The sequence below is a fragment of the Odontesthes bonariensis genome, chromosome 16, assembly GCF_027942865.1.
Source record: "Odontesthes bonariensis isolate fOdoBon6 chromosome 16, fOdoBon6.hap1, whole genome shotgun sequence".
Lineage (NCBI taxonomy): Eukaryota > Metazoa > Chordata > Actinopteri > Atheriniformes > Atherinopsidae > Odontesthes > Odontesthes bonariensis.
Window position 1 is genome coordinate 37,478,791 of NC_134521.1, and position 14,270 is coordinate 37,493,060.

General features: G+C 38.8%; 1 protein-coding gene across 1 annotated transcript; it reads left to right on the forward strand.

Annotated features, from left to right (window-relative positions):
* Nucleotides 1-1,835: 1,835 nt before the first annotated feature.
* On the forward strand, nt 1,836-6,803 carry LOC142401409 (uncharacterized). The gene is made up of 4 exons (XM_075486801.1): nt 1,836-3,913; nt 4,946-6,130; nt 6,530-6,651; nt 6,761-6,803. The coding sequence occupies exons 1-4, from the start codon at nt 1,865-1,867 to the stop codon at nt 6,801-6,803; spliced, it is 3,399 nt and encodes a 1,132-aa protein (XP_075342916.1). The 5' UTR covers nt 1,836-1,864.
* Nucleotides 6,804-14,270: the final 7,467 nt, after the last annotated feature.

Sequence of the window (14,270 nt, forward strand, 5' to 3'; positions counted from 1 at the left end):
CCAGAAACAATCTGACATATTACGACAAGCAAAGAAAGGTATGAAAGAGCAAAAGGACCAGTTGGAAATAACCAAGTCTGAATTACAAAAGAAGAGAGAAGACGCTAGCAGTCTGTTTGATGGGATAATCAGAGAGAAAAGTCAACTCAAAGATCTCATCCTTCAGTTCCAGACTCAAAGAGGCAGACTTGAAGGTATTGTTGACACGTTTGTGTTGAAGCAAAAAGAAAGAGAAAGCAAAGACAAAGAATTCAAAAGAATGAAAGAAGATCTAGAAAAAATAATGAAAAAAGTTCAGGAAGAGCGAGAAGAATTGGACGGCCAAATAAAGATGACCAAAGAAAAGGCTGAAACCGAAATGAACAACATCCGAGGAGAAAAAGAGCAGGTCAATCATATGAAGATGGATAATGACAAAGAAAGACATTTGATTTTAAGTGAGAAGCAAAGACTGGAAGAGGAACGATCTGAGCTGAATACGAGAGAACAGCGACTCTTGAATGAAATCAAGTCAACAGAGACTCTCAGAATCAAACTCCAAACACTCAAAGATCTCATCCTTCAGTTCCAGACTCAAAGAGGCAGACTTGAAGGTGTTGTTGACACGTTTGTGTTGAAGCAAAAAGAAAGAGAAAGCAAAGACAAAGAATTCAAAAGAATGACAGTAGATCTAGAAAAAATAATGAAAAAAGTTCAGGAAGAGCGAGAAGAGTTGGACGGTCAAATAAAGATGACCAAAGAAAAGGTTGAAACAGAAATGAACAACATCCGTGTAGAAAAAGAGCAGGTCAATCAGATGAAGATGGAAAATGACAAAGAAAGACATTTGATTTTAAGTGAGAAGCAAAGACTGGAAGAGGAACGATCTGAGCTGAATACAAGAGAACAGCGACTCTTGAATGAAATCAAGTCAACAGAGACTCTCAGAATCAAACTCCAACAACTCAAAGAAAGAATGAGTGAAGATATCCAACAGAAAATGGTCCGACTGCAACAAAACAATGACAATGCTGGAAAGGTGTACACACTGTTGGAGCAAAAGCTTGTAGCCTTTGATGAAGAGAAAGAAAACATGGCTTCTTACAGTGAAATTTTAGAGAGAGAAAAAGAAACCCTAAAAACTATTCTGTCAGACACCATCACCTGGAGAGAAGCCATGGAAAATAAAGAGAAGCAATGGGCTGACTTGGGAAAACAAGAATTGGATGAACTTAAAGCAGAGGAGAAACAGTACAGACAGCGTATGGACAGAATGACTGAGATGATGAACACAGACAAACTGGACTTGGAGCGGATGAGGTCGGACATCCAGAAACAATCTGACATATTACGACAAGCAAAGAAAGGTATGAAAGAGCAAAAGGACCAGTTGGAAATAACCAAGTCTGAATTACAAAAGAAGAGAGAAGACGCTAGCAGTCTGTTTGATGGGATAATCAGAGAGAAAAGTCAACTCAAAGATCTCATCCTTCAGTTCCAGACTCAAAGAGGCAGACTTGAAGGTGTTGTTGACACGTTTGTGTTGAAGCAAAAAGAAAGAGAAAGCAAAGACAAAGAATTCAAAAGAATGACAGAAGATCTAGAAAATAGAATGAAAAAAGTTCAGGAAGAGCGAGAAGAGTTGGACGGTCAAATAAAGATGACCAAAGAAAAGGCTGAAACAGAAATGAACAACATCCGAGGAGAAAAAGAGCAGGTCAATCAGATGAAGATGGAAAATGACAAAGAAAGACATTTGATTTTAAGTGAGAAGCAAAGACTGGAAGAGGAACGATCTGAGCTGAATACAAGAGAACAGCGACTCTTGAATGAAATCAAGTCAACAGAGACTCTCAGAATCAAACTCCAACAACTCAAAGAAAGAATGAGTGAAGATATCCAACAGAAAATGGTCCGACTGCAACAAAACAATGACAATGCTGGAAAGATGTACACACTGTTGGAGCAAAAGCTTGTAGCCTTTGATGAAGAGAAAGAAAACATGGCTTCTTACAGTGAAATTTTAGAGAGAGAAAAAGAAGCCCTAAAAACTATTCTGTCAGACACCATCACCTGGAGAGAAGCCATGGAAAATAAAGAGAAGCAATGGGCTGACTTGGGAAAACAAGAATTGGATGAACTTAAAGCAGAGGAGAAACAGTACAGACAGCGTATGGACAGAATGACTGAGATGATGAACACAGACAAACTGGACTTGGAGCGGATGAGGTCGGACATCCAGAAACAATCTGACATATTACGACAAGCAAAGAAAGGTATGAAAGAGCAAAAGGACCAGTTGGAAATAACCAAGTCTGAATTACAAAAGAAGAGAGAAGACGCTAGCAGTCTGTTTGATGGGATAATCAGAGAGAAAAGTCAACTCAAAGATCTCATCCTTCAGTTCCAGACTCAAAGAGGCAGACTTGAAGGTGTTGTTGACACGTTTGTGTTGAAGCAAAAAGAAAGAGAAAGCAAAGACAAAGAATTCAAAAGAATGAAAGAAGATCTAGAAAAAATAATGAAAAAAGTTCAGGAAGAGCGAGAAGAATTGGACGGCCAAATAAAAATGACCAAAGAAAAGGCTGAAACCGAAATGAACAACATCCGAGGAGAAAAAGAGCAGGTCAATCAGATGAAGATGGATAATGACAAAGAAAGACATTTGATTTTAAGTGAGAAGCAAAGACTGGAAGAGGAACGATCTGAGCTGAATACGAGAGAACAGCGACTCTTGAATGAAATCAAGTCAACAGAGACTCTCAGAATCAAACTCCAAACACTCAAAGATCTCATCCTTCAGTTCCAGACTCAAAGAGGCAGACTTGAAGGTGTTGTTGACACGTTTTTGTTGAAGCAAAAAGAAAGAGAAAGCAAAGACAAAGAATTCAAAAGAATGACAGTAGATCTAGAAAATAGAATGAAAAAAGTTCAGGAAGAGCGAGAAGAGTTGGACGGTCAAATAAAGATGACCAAAGAAAAGGCTGAAACAGAAATGAACAACATCCGTGTAGAAAAAGAGCAGGTCAATCAGATGAAGATGGAAAATGACAAAGAAAGACATTTGATTTTAAGTGAGAAGCAAAGACTGGAAGAGGAACGATCTGAGCTGAATACAAGAGAACAGCGACTCTTGAATGAAATCAAGTCAACAGAGACTCTCAGAATCAAACTCCAACAACTCAAAGAAAGAATGAGTGAAGATATCCAACAGAAAATGGTCCGACTGCAACAAAACAATGACAATGCTGGAAAGGTGTACACACTGTTGGAGCAAAAGCTTGTAGCCTTTGATGAAGAGAAAGAAAACATGGCTTCTTACAGTGAAATTTTAGAGAGAGAAAAAGAAGCCCTAAAAACTATTCTGTCAGACACCATCACCTGGAGAGAAGCCATGGAAAATAAAGAGAAGCAATGGGCTGACTTGGGAAAACAAGAATTGGATGAACTTAAAGCAGAGGAGAAACAGTACAGACAGCGTATGGACAGAATCACTGAGATGATGAACACAGACAAACTGGACTTGGAGCGGATGAGGTCGGACATCCAGAAACAATCTGACATATTACGACAAGCAAAGAAAGGTATGAAAGAGCAAAAGGACCAGTTGGAAATAACCAAGTCTGAATTACAAAAGAAGAGAGAAGACGCTAGCAGTCTGTTTGATGGGATAATCAGAGAGAAAAGTCAACTCAAAGATCTCATCCTTCAGTTCCAGACTCAAAGAGGCAGACTTGAAGGTGTTGTTGACACGTTTGTGTTGAAGCAAAAAGAAAGAGAAAGCAAAGACAAAGAATTCAAAAGAATGACAGAAGATCTAGAAAATAGAATGAAAAAAGTTCAGGAAGAGCGAGAAGAGTTGGACGGTCAAATAAAGATGACCAAAGAAAAGGTTGAAACAGAAATGAACAACATCCGAGGAGAAAAAGAGCAGGTCAATCAGATGAAGATGGAAAATGACAAAGAAAGACATTTGATTTTAAGTGAGAAGCAAAGACTGGAAGAGGAACGATCTGAGCTGAATACAAGAGAACAGCGACTCTTGAATGAAATCAAGTCAACAGAGACTCTCAGAATCAAACTCCAACAACTCAAAGAAAGAATGAGTGAAGATATCCAACAGAAAATGGTCCGACTGCAACAAAACAATGACAATGCTGGAAAGGTGTACACACTGTTGGAGCAAAAGCTTGTAGCCTTTGATGAAGAGAAAGAAAACATGGCTTCTTACAGTGAAATTTTAGAGAGAGAAAAAGAAGCCCTAAAAACTATTCTGTCAGACACCATCACCTGGAGAGAAGCCATGGAAAATAAAGAGAAGCAATGGGCTGACTTGGGAAAACAAGAATTGGATGAACTTAAAGCAGAGGAGAAACAGTACAGACAGCGTATGGACAGAATGACTGAGATGATGAACACAGACAAACTGGACTTGGAGCGGATGAGGTCGGACATCCAGAAACAATCTGACATATTACGACAAGCAAAGAAAGGTATGAAAGAGCAAAAGGACCAGTTGGAAATAACCAAGTCTGAATTACAAAAGAAGAGAGAAGACGCTAGCAGTCTGTTTGATGGGATAATCAGAGAGAAAAGTCAACTCAAAGATCTCATCCTTCAGTTCCAGACTCAAAGAGGCAGACTTGAAGGTGTTGTTGACACGTTTGTGTTGAAGCAAAAAGAAAGAGAAAGCAAAGACAAAGAATTCAAAAGAATGACAGAAGATCTAGAAAATAGAATGAAAAAAGTTCAAGAAGAGCGAGAAGAGTTTGACGGCCAAATAAAGATGACCAAAGAAAAGTTTGAAACAGAAATGAACAGCATCCGAGGAGAAAAAGAGCAGGTCAATCAGAAGAAGATGGATAATGACAAAGAAAGACATTTGATTTTAAGTGAGAAGCAAAGACTGGAAGAGGAACGATCTGAGCTGAATACAAGAGAACAGCGACTCTTGAATGAAATCAAGTCAACAGAGACTCTCAGAATCAAACTCCAAACACTCAAAGATCTCATCCTTCAGTTCCAGACTCAAAGAGGCAGACTTGAAGGTGTTGTTGACACGTTTGTGTTGAAGCAAAAAGAAAGAGAAAGCAAAGACAAAGAATTCAAAAGAATGACAGAAGATCTAGAAAAATTAATGAAAAAAGTTCAGGAAGAGCGAGAAGAATTGGACGGTCAAATAAAGATGACCAAAGAAAAGGTTGAAACAGAAATGAACAACATCCGAGGAGAAAAAGAGCAGGTCAATCAGAAGAAGATGGATAATGACAAAGAAAGACATTTGATTTTAAGTGAGAAGCAAAGACTGGAAGAGGAACGATCTGAGCTGAATACAAGAGAACAGCGACTCTTGAATGAAATCAAGTCAACAGAGACTCTCGGAATCAAACTCCAAACACTCAAAGAAAGAATGAGTGAAGATATCCAACAGAAAATGGTCCGACTGCAACAAAACAATGACAATACTGGAAAGATGTACACGCTGTTGGAGCAAAAGCTTGTAGCCTTTGATGAAGAGAAAGAAAACATGGCTTCTTACAGTGAAATTTTAGAGAGAGAAAAAGAAGCCCTAAAAACTATTCTGTCAGACACCATCACCTGGAGAGAAGCCATGGAAAATAAAGAGAAGCAATGGGCTGACTTGGGAAAACAAGAATTGGATGAACTTAAAGCAGAGGAGAAACAGTACAGACAGCGTATGGACAGAATGACTGAGATGATGAACACAGACAAACTGGACTTGGAGCGGATGAGGTCGGACATCCAGAAACAATCTGACATATTACGACAAGCAAAGAAAGGTATGAAAGAGCAAAAGGACCAGTTGGAAATAACCAAGTCTGAATTACAAAAGAAGAGAGAAGACGCTAGCAGTCTGTTTGATGGGATAATCAGAGAGAAAAGTCAACTCAAAGATCTCATCCTTCAGTTCCAGACTCAAAGAGGCAGACTTGAAGGTGTTGTTGACACGTTTGTGTTGAAGCAAAAAGAAAGAGAAAGCAAAGACAAAGAATTCAAAAGAATGACAGAAGATCTAGAAAAAATAATGAAAAAAGTTCAGGAAGAGCGAGAAGAATTGGACGGCCAAATAAAGATGACCAAAGAAAAGGCTGAAACCGAAATGAACAACATCCGAGGAGAAAAAGAGCAGGTCAATCAGATGAATATGGATAATGACAAAGAAAGACATTTGATTTTAAGTGAGAAGCAAAGACTGGAAGAGGAACGATCTGAGCTGAATACGAGAGAACAGCGACTCTTGAATGAAATCAAGTCAACAGAGACTCTCAGAATCAAACTCCAAACACTCAAAGATCTCATCCTTCAGTTCCAGACTCAAAGAGGCAGACTTGAAGGTGTTGTTGACACGTTTGTGTTGAAGCAAAAAGAAAGAGAAAGCAAAGACAAAGAATTCAAAAGAATGACAGAAGATCTAGAAAATAGAATGAAAAAAGTTCAAGAAGAGCGAGAAGAGTTTGACGGCCAAATAAAGATGACCAAAGAAAAGTTTGAAACAGAAATGAACAACATCCGTGGAGAAAAAGAGCAGGTCAATCAGAAGAAGATGGAAAATGACAAAGAAAGACATTTGATTTTAAGTGAGAAGCAAAGACTGGAAGAGGAACGATCTGAGCTGAATACAAGAGAACAGCGACTCTTGAATGAAATCAAGTCAACAGAGACTCTCAGAATCAAACTCCAACAACTCAAAGATCTCATCCTTCAGTTCCAGACTCAAAGAGGCAGACTTGAAGGTGTTGTTGACACGTTTGTGTTGAAGCAAAAAGAAAGAGAAAGCAAAGACAAAGAATTCAAAAGAATGACAGAAGATCTAGAAAAATTAATGAAAAAAGTTCAGGAAGAGCGAGAAGAATTGGACGGTCAAATAAAGATGACCAAAGAAAAGGTTGAAACAGAAATGAACAACATCCGAGGAGAAAAAGAGCAGGTCAATCAGAAGAAGATGGATAATGACAAAGAAAGACATTTGATTTTAAGTGAGAAGCAAAGACTGGAAGAGGAACGATCTGAGCTGAATACAAGAGAACAGCGACTCTTGAATGAAATCAAGTCAACAGAGACTCTCGGAATCAAACTCCAAACACTCAAAGAAAGAATGAGTGAAGATATCCAACAGAAAATGGTCCGACTGCAACAAAACAATGACAATACTGGAAAGATGTACACGCTGTTGGAGCAAAAGCTTGTAGCCTTTGATGAAGAGAAAGAAAACATGGCTTCTTACAGTGAAATTTTAGAGAGAGAAAAAGAAGCCCTAAAAACTATTCTGTCAGACACCATCACCTGGAGAGAAGCCATGGAAAATAAAGAGAAGCAATGGGCTGACTTGGGAAAACAAGAATTGGATGAACTTAAAGCAGAGGAGAAACAGTACAGACAGCGTATGGACAGAATGACTGAGATGATGAACACAGACAAACTGGACTTGGAGCGGATGAGGTCGGACATCCAGAAACAATCTGACATATTACGACAAGCAAAGAAAGGTATGAAGGAGCAAAAGGACCAGTTGGAAATAACTAAGTCTGAATTACAAAAGAAGAGAGAAGACGCTAGCAGTCTGTTTGATGGGATAATCAGAGAGAAAAGTCAACTCAAAGATCTCATCCTTCAGTTCCAGACTCAAAGAGGCAGACTTGAAGGTGTTGTTGACACGTTTGTGTTGAAGCAAAAAGAAAGAGAAAGCAAAGACAAAGAATTCAAAAGAATGACAGAAGATCTAGAAAATAGAATGAAAAAAGTTCAGGAAGAGCGAGAAGAGTTGGACGGTCAAATAAAAATGACCAAAGAAAAGGTTGAAACAGAAATGAACAACATCCGTGGAGAAAAAGAGCAGGTCAATCAGATGAAGATGGATAATGACAAAGAAAGACATTTGATTTTAAGTGAGAAGCAAAGACTGGAAGAGGAACGATCTGAGCTGAATACAAGAGAACAGCGACTCTTGAATGAAATCAAGTCAACAGAGACTCTCAGAATCAAACTCCAACAACTCAAAGAAAGAATGAGTGAAGATATCCAACAGAAAATGGTCCGACTGCAACAAAACAATGACAATGCTGGAAAGATGTACACGCTGTTGGAGCAAAAGCTTGTAGCCTTTGATGAAGAGAAAGAAAACATGGCTTCTTACAGTGAAATTTTAGAGAGAGAAAAAGAAGCCCTAAAAACTATTCTGTCAGACACCATCACCTGGAGAGAAGCCATGGAAAATAAAGAGAAGCAATGGGCTGACTTGGGAAAACAAGAATTGGATGAACTTAAAGCAGAGGAGAACCAGTACAGACAGCGTATGGACAGAATGACTGAGATGATGAACACAGACAAACTGGACTTGGAGCGGATGAGGTCGGACATCCAGAAACAATCTGACATATTACGACAAGCAAAGAAAGGTATGAAAGAGCAAAAGGACCAGTTGGAAATAACCAAGTCTGAATTACAAAAGAAGAGAGAAGACGCTAGCAGTCTGTTTGATGGGATAATCAGAGAGAAAAGTCAACTCAAAGATCTCATCCTTCAGTTCCAGACTCAAAGAGGCAGACTTGAAGGTGTTGTTGACACGTTTGTGTTGAAGCAAAAAGAAAGAGAAAGCAAAGACAAAGAATTCAAAAGAATGAAAGAAGATCTAGAAAAAATAATGAAAAAAGTTCAGGAAGAGCGAGAAGAATTGGACGGCCAAATAAAGATGACCAAAGAAAAGGCTGAAACCGAAATGAACAACATCCGTGGAGAAAAAGAGCAGGTCAATCAGATGAAGATGGAAAATGACAAAGAAAGACATTTGATTTTAAGTGAGAAGCAAAGACTGGAAGAGGAACGATCTGAGCTGAATACGAGAGAACAGCGACTCTTGAATGAAATCAAGTCAACAGAGACTCTCAGAATCAAACTCCAAACACTCAAAGATCTCATCCTTCAGTTCCAGACTCAAAGAGGCAGACTTGAAGGTGTTGTTGACACGTTTGTGTTGAAGCAAAAAGAAAGAGAAAGCAAAGACAAAGAATTCAAAAGAATGACAGAAGATCTAGAAAATAGAATGAAAAAAGTTCAAGAAGAGCGAGAAGAGTTTGACGGCCAAATAAAGATGACCAAAGAAAAGTTTGAAACAGAAATGAACAGCATCCGAGGAGAAAAAGAGCAGGTCAATCAGATGAAGATGGATAATGACAAAGAAAGACATTTGATTTTAAGTGAGAAGCAAAGACTGGAAGAGGAACGATCTGAGCTGAATACAAGAGAACAGCGACTCTTGAATGAAATCAAGTCAACAGAGACTCTCAGAATCAAACTCCAAACACTCAAAGATCTCATCCTTCAGTTCCAGACTCAAAGAGGCAGACTTGAAGGTGTTGTTGACACGTTTGTGTTGAAGCAAAAAGAAAGAGAAAGCAAAGACAAAGAATTCAAAAGAATGACAGAAGATCTAGAAAAATTAATGAAAAAAGTTCAGGAAGAGCGAGAAGAATTGGACGGTCAAATAAAGATGACCAAAGAAAAGGTTGAAACAGAAATGAACAACATCCGAGGAGAAAAAGAGCAGGTCAATCAGAAGAAGATGGATAATGACAAAGAAAGACATTTGATTTTAAGTGAGAAGCAAAGACTGGAAGAGGAACGATCTGAGCTGAATACAAGAGAACAGCGACTCTTGAATGAAATCAAGTCAACAGAGACTCTCGGAATCAAACTCCAAACACTCAAAGAAAGAATGAGTGAAGATATCCAACAGAAAATGGTCCGACTGCAACAAAACAATGACAATACTGGAAAGATGTACACGCTGTTGGAGCAAAAGCTTGTAGCCTTTGATGAAGAGAAAGAAAACATGGCTTCTTACAGTGAAATTTTAGAGAGAGAAAAAGAAGCCCTAAAAACTATTCTGTCAGACACCATCACCTGGAGAGAAGCCATGGAAAATAAAGAGAAGCAATGGGCTGACTTGGGAAAACAAGAATTGGATGAACTTAAAGCAGAGGAGAAACAGTACAGACAGCGTATGGACAGAATGACTGAGATGATGAACACAGACAAACTGGACTTGGAGCGGATGAGGTCGGACATCCAGAAACAATCTGACATATTACGACAAGCAAAGAAAGGTATGAAAGAGCAAAAGGACCAGTTGGAAATAACCAAGTCTGAATTACAAAAGAAGAGAGAAGACGCTAGCAGTCTGTTTGATGGGATAATCAGAGAGAAAAGTCAACTCAAAGATCTCATCCTTCAGTTCCAGACTCAAAGAGGCAGACTTGAAGGTGTTGTTGACACGTTTGTGTTGAAGCAAAAAGAAAGAGAAAGCAAAGACAAAGAATTCAAAAGAATGACAGAAGATCTAGAAAATAGAATGAAAAAAGTTCAGGAAGAGCGAGAAGAGTTGGACGGTCAAATAAAAATGACCAAAGAAAAGGTTGAAACAGAAATGAACAACATCCGTGGAGAAAAAGAGCAGGTCAATCAGATGAAGATGGATAATGACAAAGAAAGACATTTGATTTTAAGTGAGAAGCAAAGACTGGAAGAGGAACGATCTGAGCTGAATACGAGAGAACAGCGACTCTTGAATGAAATCAAGTCAACAGAGACTCTCAGAATCAAACTCCAACAACTCAAAGAAAGAATGAGTGAAGATATCCAACAGAAAATGGTCCGACTGCAACAAAACAATGACAATGCTGGAAAGATGTACACGCTGTTGGAGCAAAAGCTTGTAGCCTTTGATGAAGAGAAAGAAAACATGGCTTCTTACAGTGAAATTTTAGAGAGAGAAAAAGAAGCCCTAAAAACTATTCTGTCAGACACCATCACCTGGAGAGAAGCCATGGAAAATAAAGAGAAGCAATGGGCTGACTTGGGAAAACAAGAATTGGATGAACTTAAAGCAGAGGAGAACCAGTACAGACAGCGTATGGACAGAATGACTGAGATGATGAACACAGACAAACTGGACTTGGAGCGGATGAGGTCGGACATCCAGAAACAATCTGACATATTACGACAAGCAAAGAAAGGTATGAAAGAGCAAAAGGACCAGTTGGAAATAACCAAGTCTGAATTACAAAAGAAGAGAGAAGACGCTAGCAGTCTGTTTGATGGGATAATCAGAGAGAAAAGTCAACTCAAAGATCTCATCCTTCAGTTCCAGACTCAAAGAGGCAGACTTGAAGGTGTTGTTGACACGTTTGTGTTGAAGCAAAAAGAAAGAGAAAGCAAAGACAAAGAATTCAAAAGAATGAAAGAAGATCTAGAAAAAATAATGAAAAAAGTTCAGGAAGAGCGAGAAGAATTGGACGGCCAAATAAAGATGACCAAAGAAAAGGCTGAAACCGAAATGAACAACATCCGTGGAGAAAAAGAGCAGGTCAATCAGATGAAGATGGAAAATGACAAAGAAAGACATTTGATTTTAAGTGAGAAGCAAAGACTGGAAGAGGAACGATCTGAGCTGAATACGAGAGAACAGCGACTCTTGAATGAAATCAAGTCAACAGAGACTCTCAGAATCAAACTCCAAACACTCAAAGATCTCATCCTTCAGTTCCAGACTCAAAGAGGCAGACTTGAAGGTGTTGTTGACACGTTTGTGTTGAAGCAAAAAGAAAGAGAAAGCAAAGACAAAGAATTCAAAAGAATGACAGTAGATCTAGAAAATAGAATGAAAAAAGTTCAGGAAGAGCGAGAAGAGTTGGACGGTCAAATAAAGATGACCAAAGAAAAGGTTGAAACAGAAATGAACAACATCCGTGGAGAAAAAGAGCAGGTCAATCAGATGAAGATGGAAAATGACAAAGAAAGACATTTGATTTTAAGTGAGAAGCAAAGACTGGAAGAGGAACGATCTGAGCTGAATACAAGAGAACAGCGACTCTTGAATGAAATCAAGTCAACAGAGACTCTCAGAATCAAACTCCAACAACTCAAAGAAAGAATGAGTGAAGATATCCAACAGAAAATGGTCCGACTGCAACAAAACAATGACAATACTGGAAAGATGTACACGCTGTTGGAGCAAAAGCTTGTAGCCTTTGATGAAGAGAAAGAAAACATGGCTTCTTACAGTGAAATTTTAGAGAGAGAAAAAGAAGCCCTAAAAACTATTCTGTCAGACACCATCACCTGGAGAGAAGCCATGGAAAATAAAGAGAAGCAATGGGCTGACTTGGGAAAACAAGAATTGGATGAACTTAAAGCAGAGGAGAAACAGTACAGACAGCGTATGGACAGAATGACTGAGATGATGAACACAGACAAACTGGACTTGGAGCGGATGAGGTCGGACATCCAGAAACAATCTGACATATTACGACAAGCAAAGAAAGGTATGAAAGAGCAAAAGGACCAGTTGGAAATAACCAAGTCTGAATTACAAAAGAAGAGAGAAGACGCTAGCAGTCTGTTTGATGGGATAATCAGAGAGAAAAGTCAACTCAAAGATCTCATCCTTCAGTTCCAGACTCAAAGAGGCAGACTTGAAGGTATTGTTGACACGTTTGTGTTGAAGCAAAAAGAAAGAGAAAGCAAAGACAAAGAATTCAAAAGAATGACAGAAGATCTAGAAAATAGAATGAAAAAAGTTCAGGAAGAGCGAGAAGAATTGGACGGCCAAATAAAGATGACCAAAGAAAAGGCTGAAACCGAAATGAACAACATCCGAGGAGAAAAAGAGCAGGTCAATCAGATGAAGATGGATAATGACAAAGAAAGACATTTGATTTTAAGTGAAAAGCAAAGACTGGAAGAGGAACGATCTGAGCTGAATACGAGAGAACAGCGACTCTTGAATGAAATCAAGTCAACAGAGACCCTCAGAATCAAACTCCAAACACTCAAAGATCTCATCCTTCAGTTCCAGACTCAAAGAGGCAGACTTGAAGGTGTTGTTGACACGTTTGTGTTGAAGCAAAAAGAAAGAGAAAGCAAAGACAAAGAATTCAAAAGAATGACAGTAGATCTAGAAAATAGAATGAAAAAAGTTCAGGAAGAGCGAGAAGAGTTGGACGGTCAAATAAAGATGACCAAAGAAAAGGTTGAAACAGAAATGAACAACATCCGTGGAGAAAAAGAGCAGGTCAATCAGATGAAGATGGAAAATGACAAAGAAAGACATTTGATTTTAAGTGAGAAGCAAAGACTGGAAGAGGAACGATCTGAGCTGAATACAAGAGAACAGCGACTCTTGAATGAAATCAAGTCAACAGAGACTCTCAGAATCAAACTCCAACAACTCAAAGAAAGAATGAGTGAAGATATCCAACAGAAAATGGTCCGACTGCAACAAAACAATGACAATGCTGGAAAGGTGTACACACTGTTGGAGCAAAAGCTTGTAGCCTTTGATGAAGAGAAAGAAAACATGGCTTCTTACAGTGAAATTTTAGAGAGAGAAAAAGAAGCCCTAAAAACTATTCTGTCAGACACCATCACCTGGAGAGAAGCCATGGAAAATAAAGAGAAGCAATGGGCTGACTTGGGAAAACAAGAATTGGATGAACTTAAAGCAGAGGAGAAACAGTACAGACAGCGTATGGACAGAATGACTGAGATGATGAACACAGACAAACTGGACTTGGAGCGGATGAGGTCGGACATCCAGAAACAATCTGACATATTACGACAAGCAAAGAAAGGTATGAAAGAGCAAAAGGACCAGTTGGAAATAACCAAGTCTGAATTACAAAGGAAGAGAGAAGACGCTAGCAGTCTGTTTGATGGGATAATAAGAGAGAAAAGTCAACTCAAAGATCTCATCCTTCAGTTCCAGACTCAAAGAGGCAGACTTGAAGGTGTTGTTGACACGTTTGTGTTGAAGCAAAAAGAAAGAGAAAGCAAAGACAAAGAATTCAAAAGAATGACAGAAGATCTAGAAAAAATAATGAAAAAAGTTCAGGAAGAGCGAGAAGAATTGGACGGCCAAATAAAGATGACCAAAGAAAAGGCTGAAACCGAAATGAACAACATCCGAGGAGAAAAAGAGCAGGTCAATCAGATGAAGATGGATAATGACAAAGAAAGACATTTGATTTTAAGTGAGAAGCAAAGACTGGAAGAGGAACGATCTGAGCTGAATACAAGAGAACAGCGACTCTTGAATGAAATCAAGTCAACAGAGACTCTCAGAATCAAACTCCAAACACTCAAAGATCTCATCCTTCAGTTCCAGACTCAAAGAGGCAGACTTGAAGGTGTTGTTGACACGTTTGTGTTGAAGCAAAAAGAAAGAGAAAGCAAAGACAAAGAATTCAAAAGAATGACAGTAGATCTAGAAAATA

Bases quoted from the DNA above. Each gene is read 5' to 3' on its own strand.
- LOC142401409 (XM_075486801.1), top strand. From the start codon at position 1,865: ATGAGTGAAGATATCCAACAGAAAATGGTCCGACTGCAACAAAACAAT. The intron at 3,914-4,945 runs GTCAATCAGATG...AATGAAATCAAG, and splicing joins TCCGAGGAGAAAAAGAGCAG to TCAACAGAGACTCTCAGAAT. The intron at 6,131-6,529 runs GTCAATCAGATG...GAAAAAGAGCAG, and splicing joins TCCGAGGAGAAAAAGAGCAG to GTCAATCAGAAGAAGATGGA.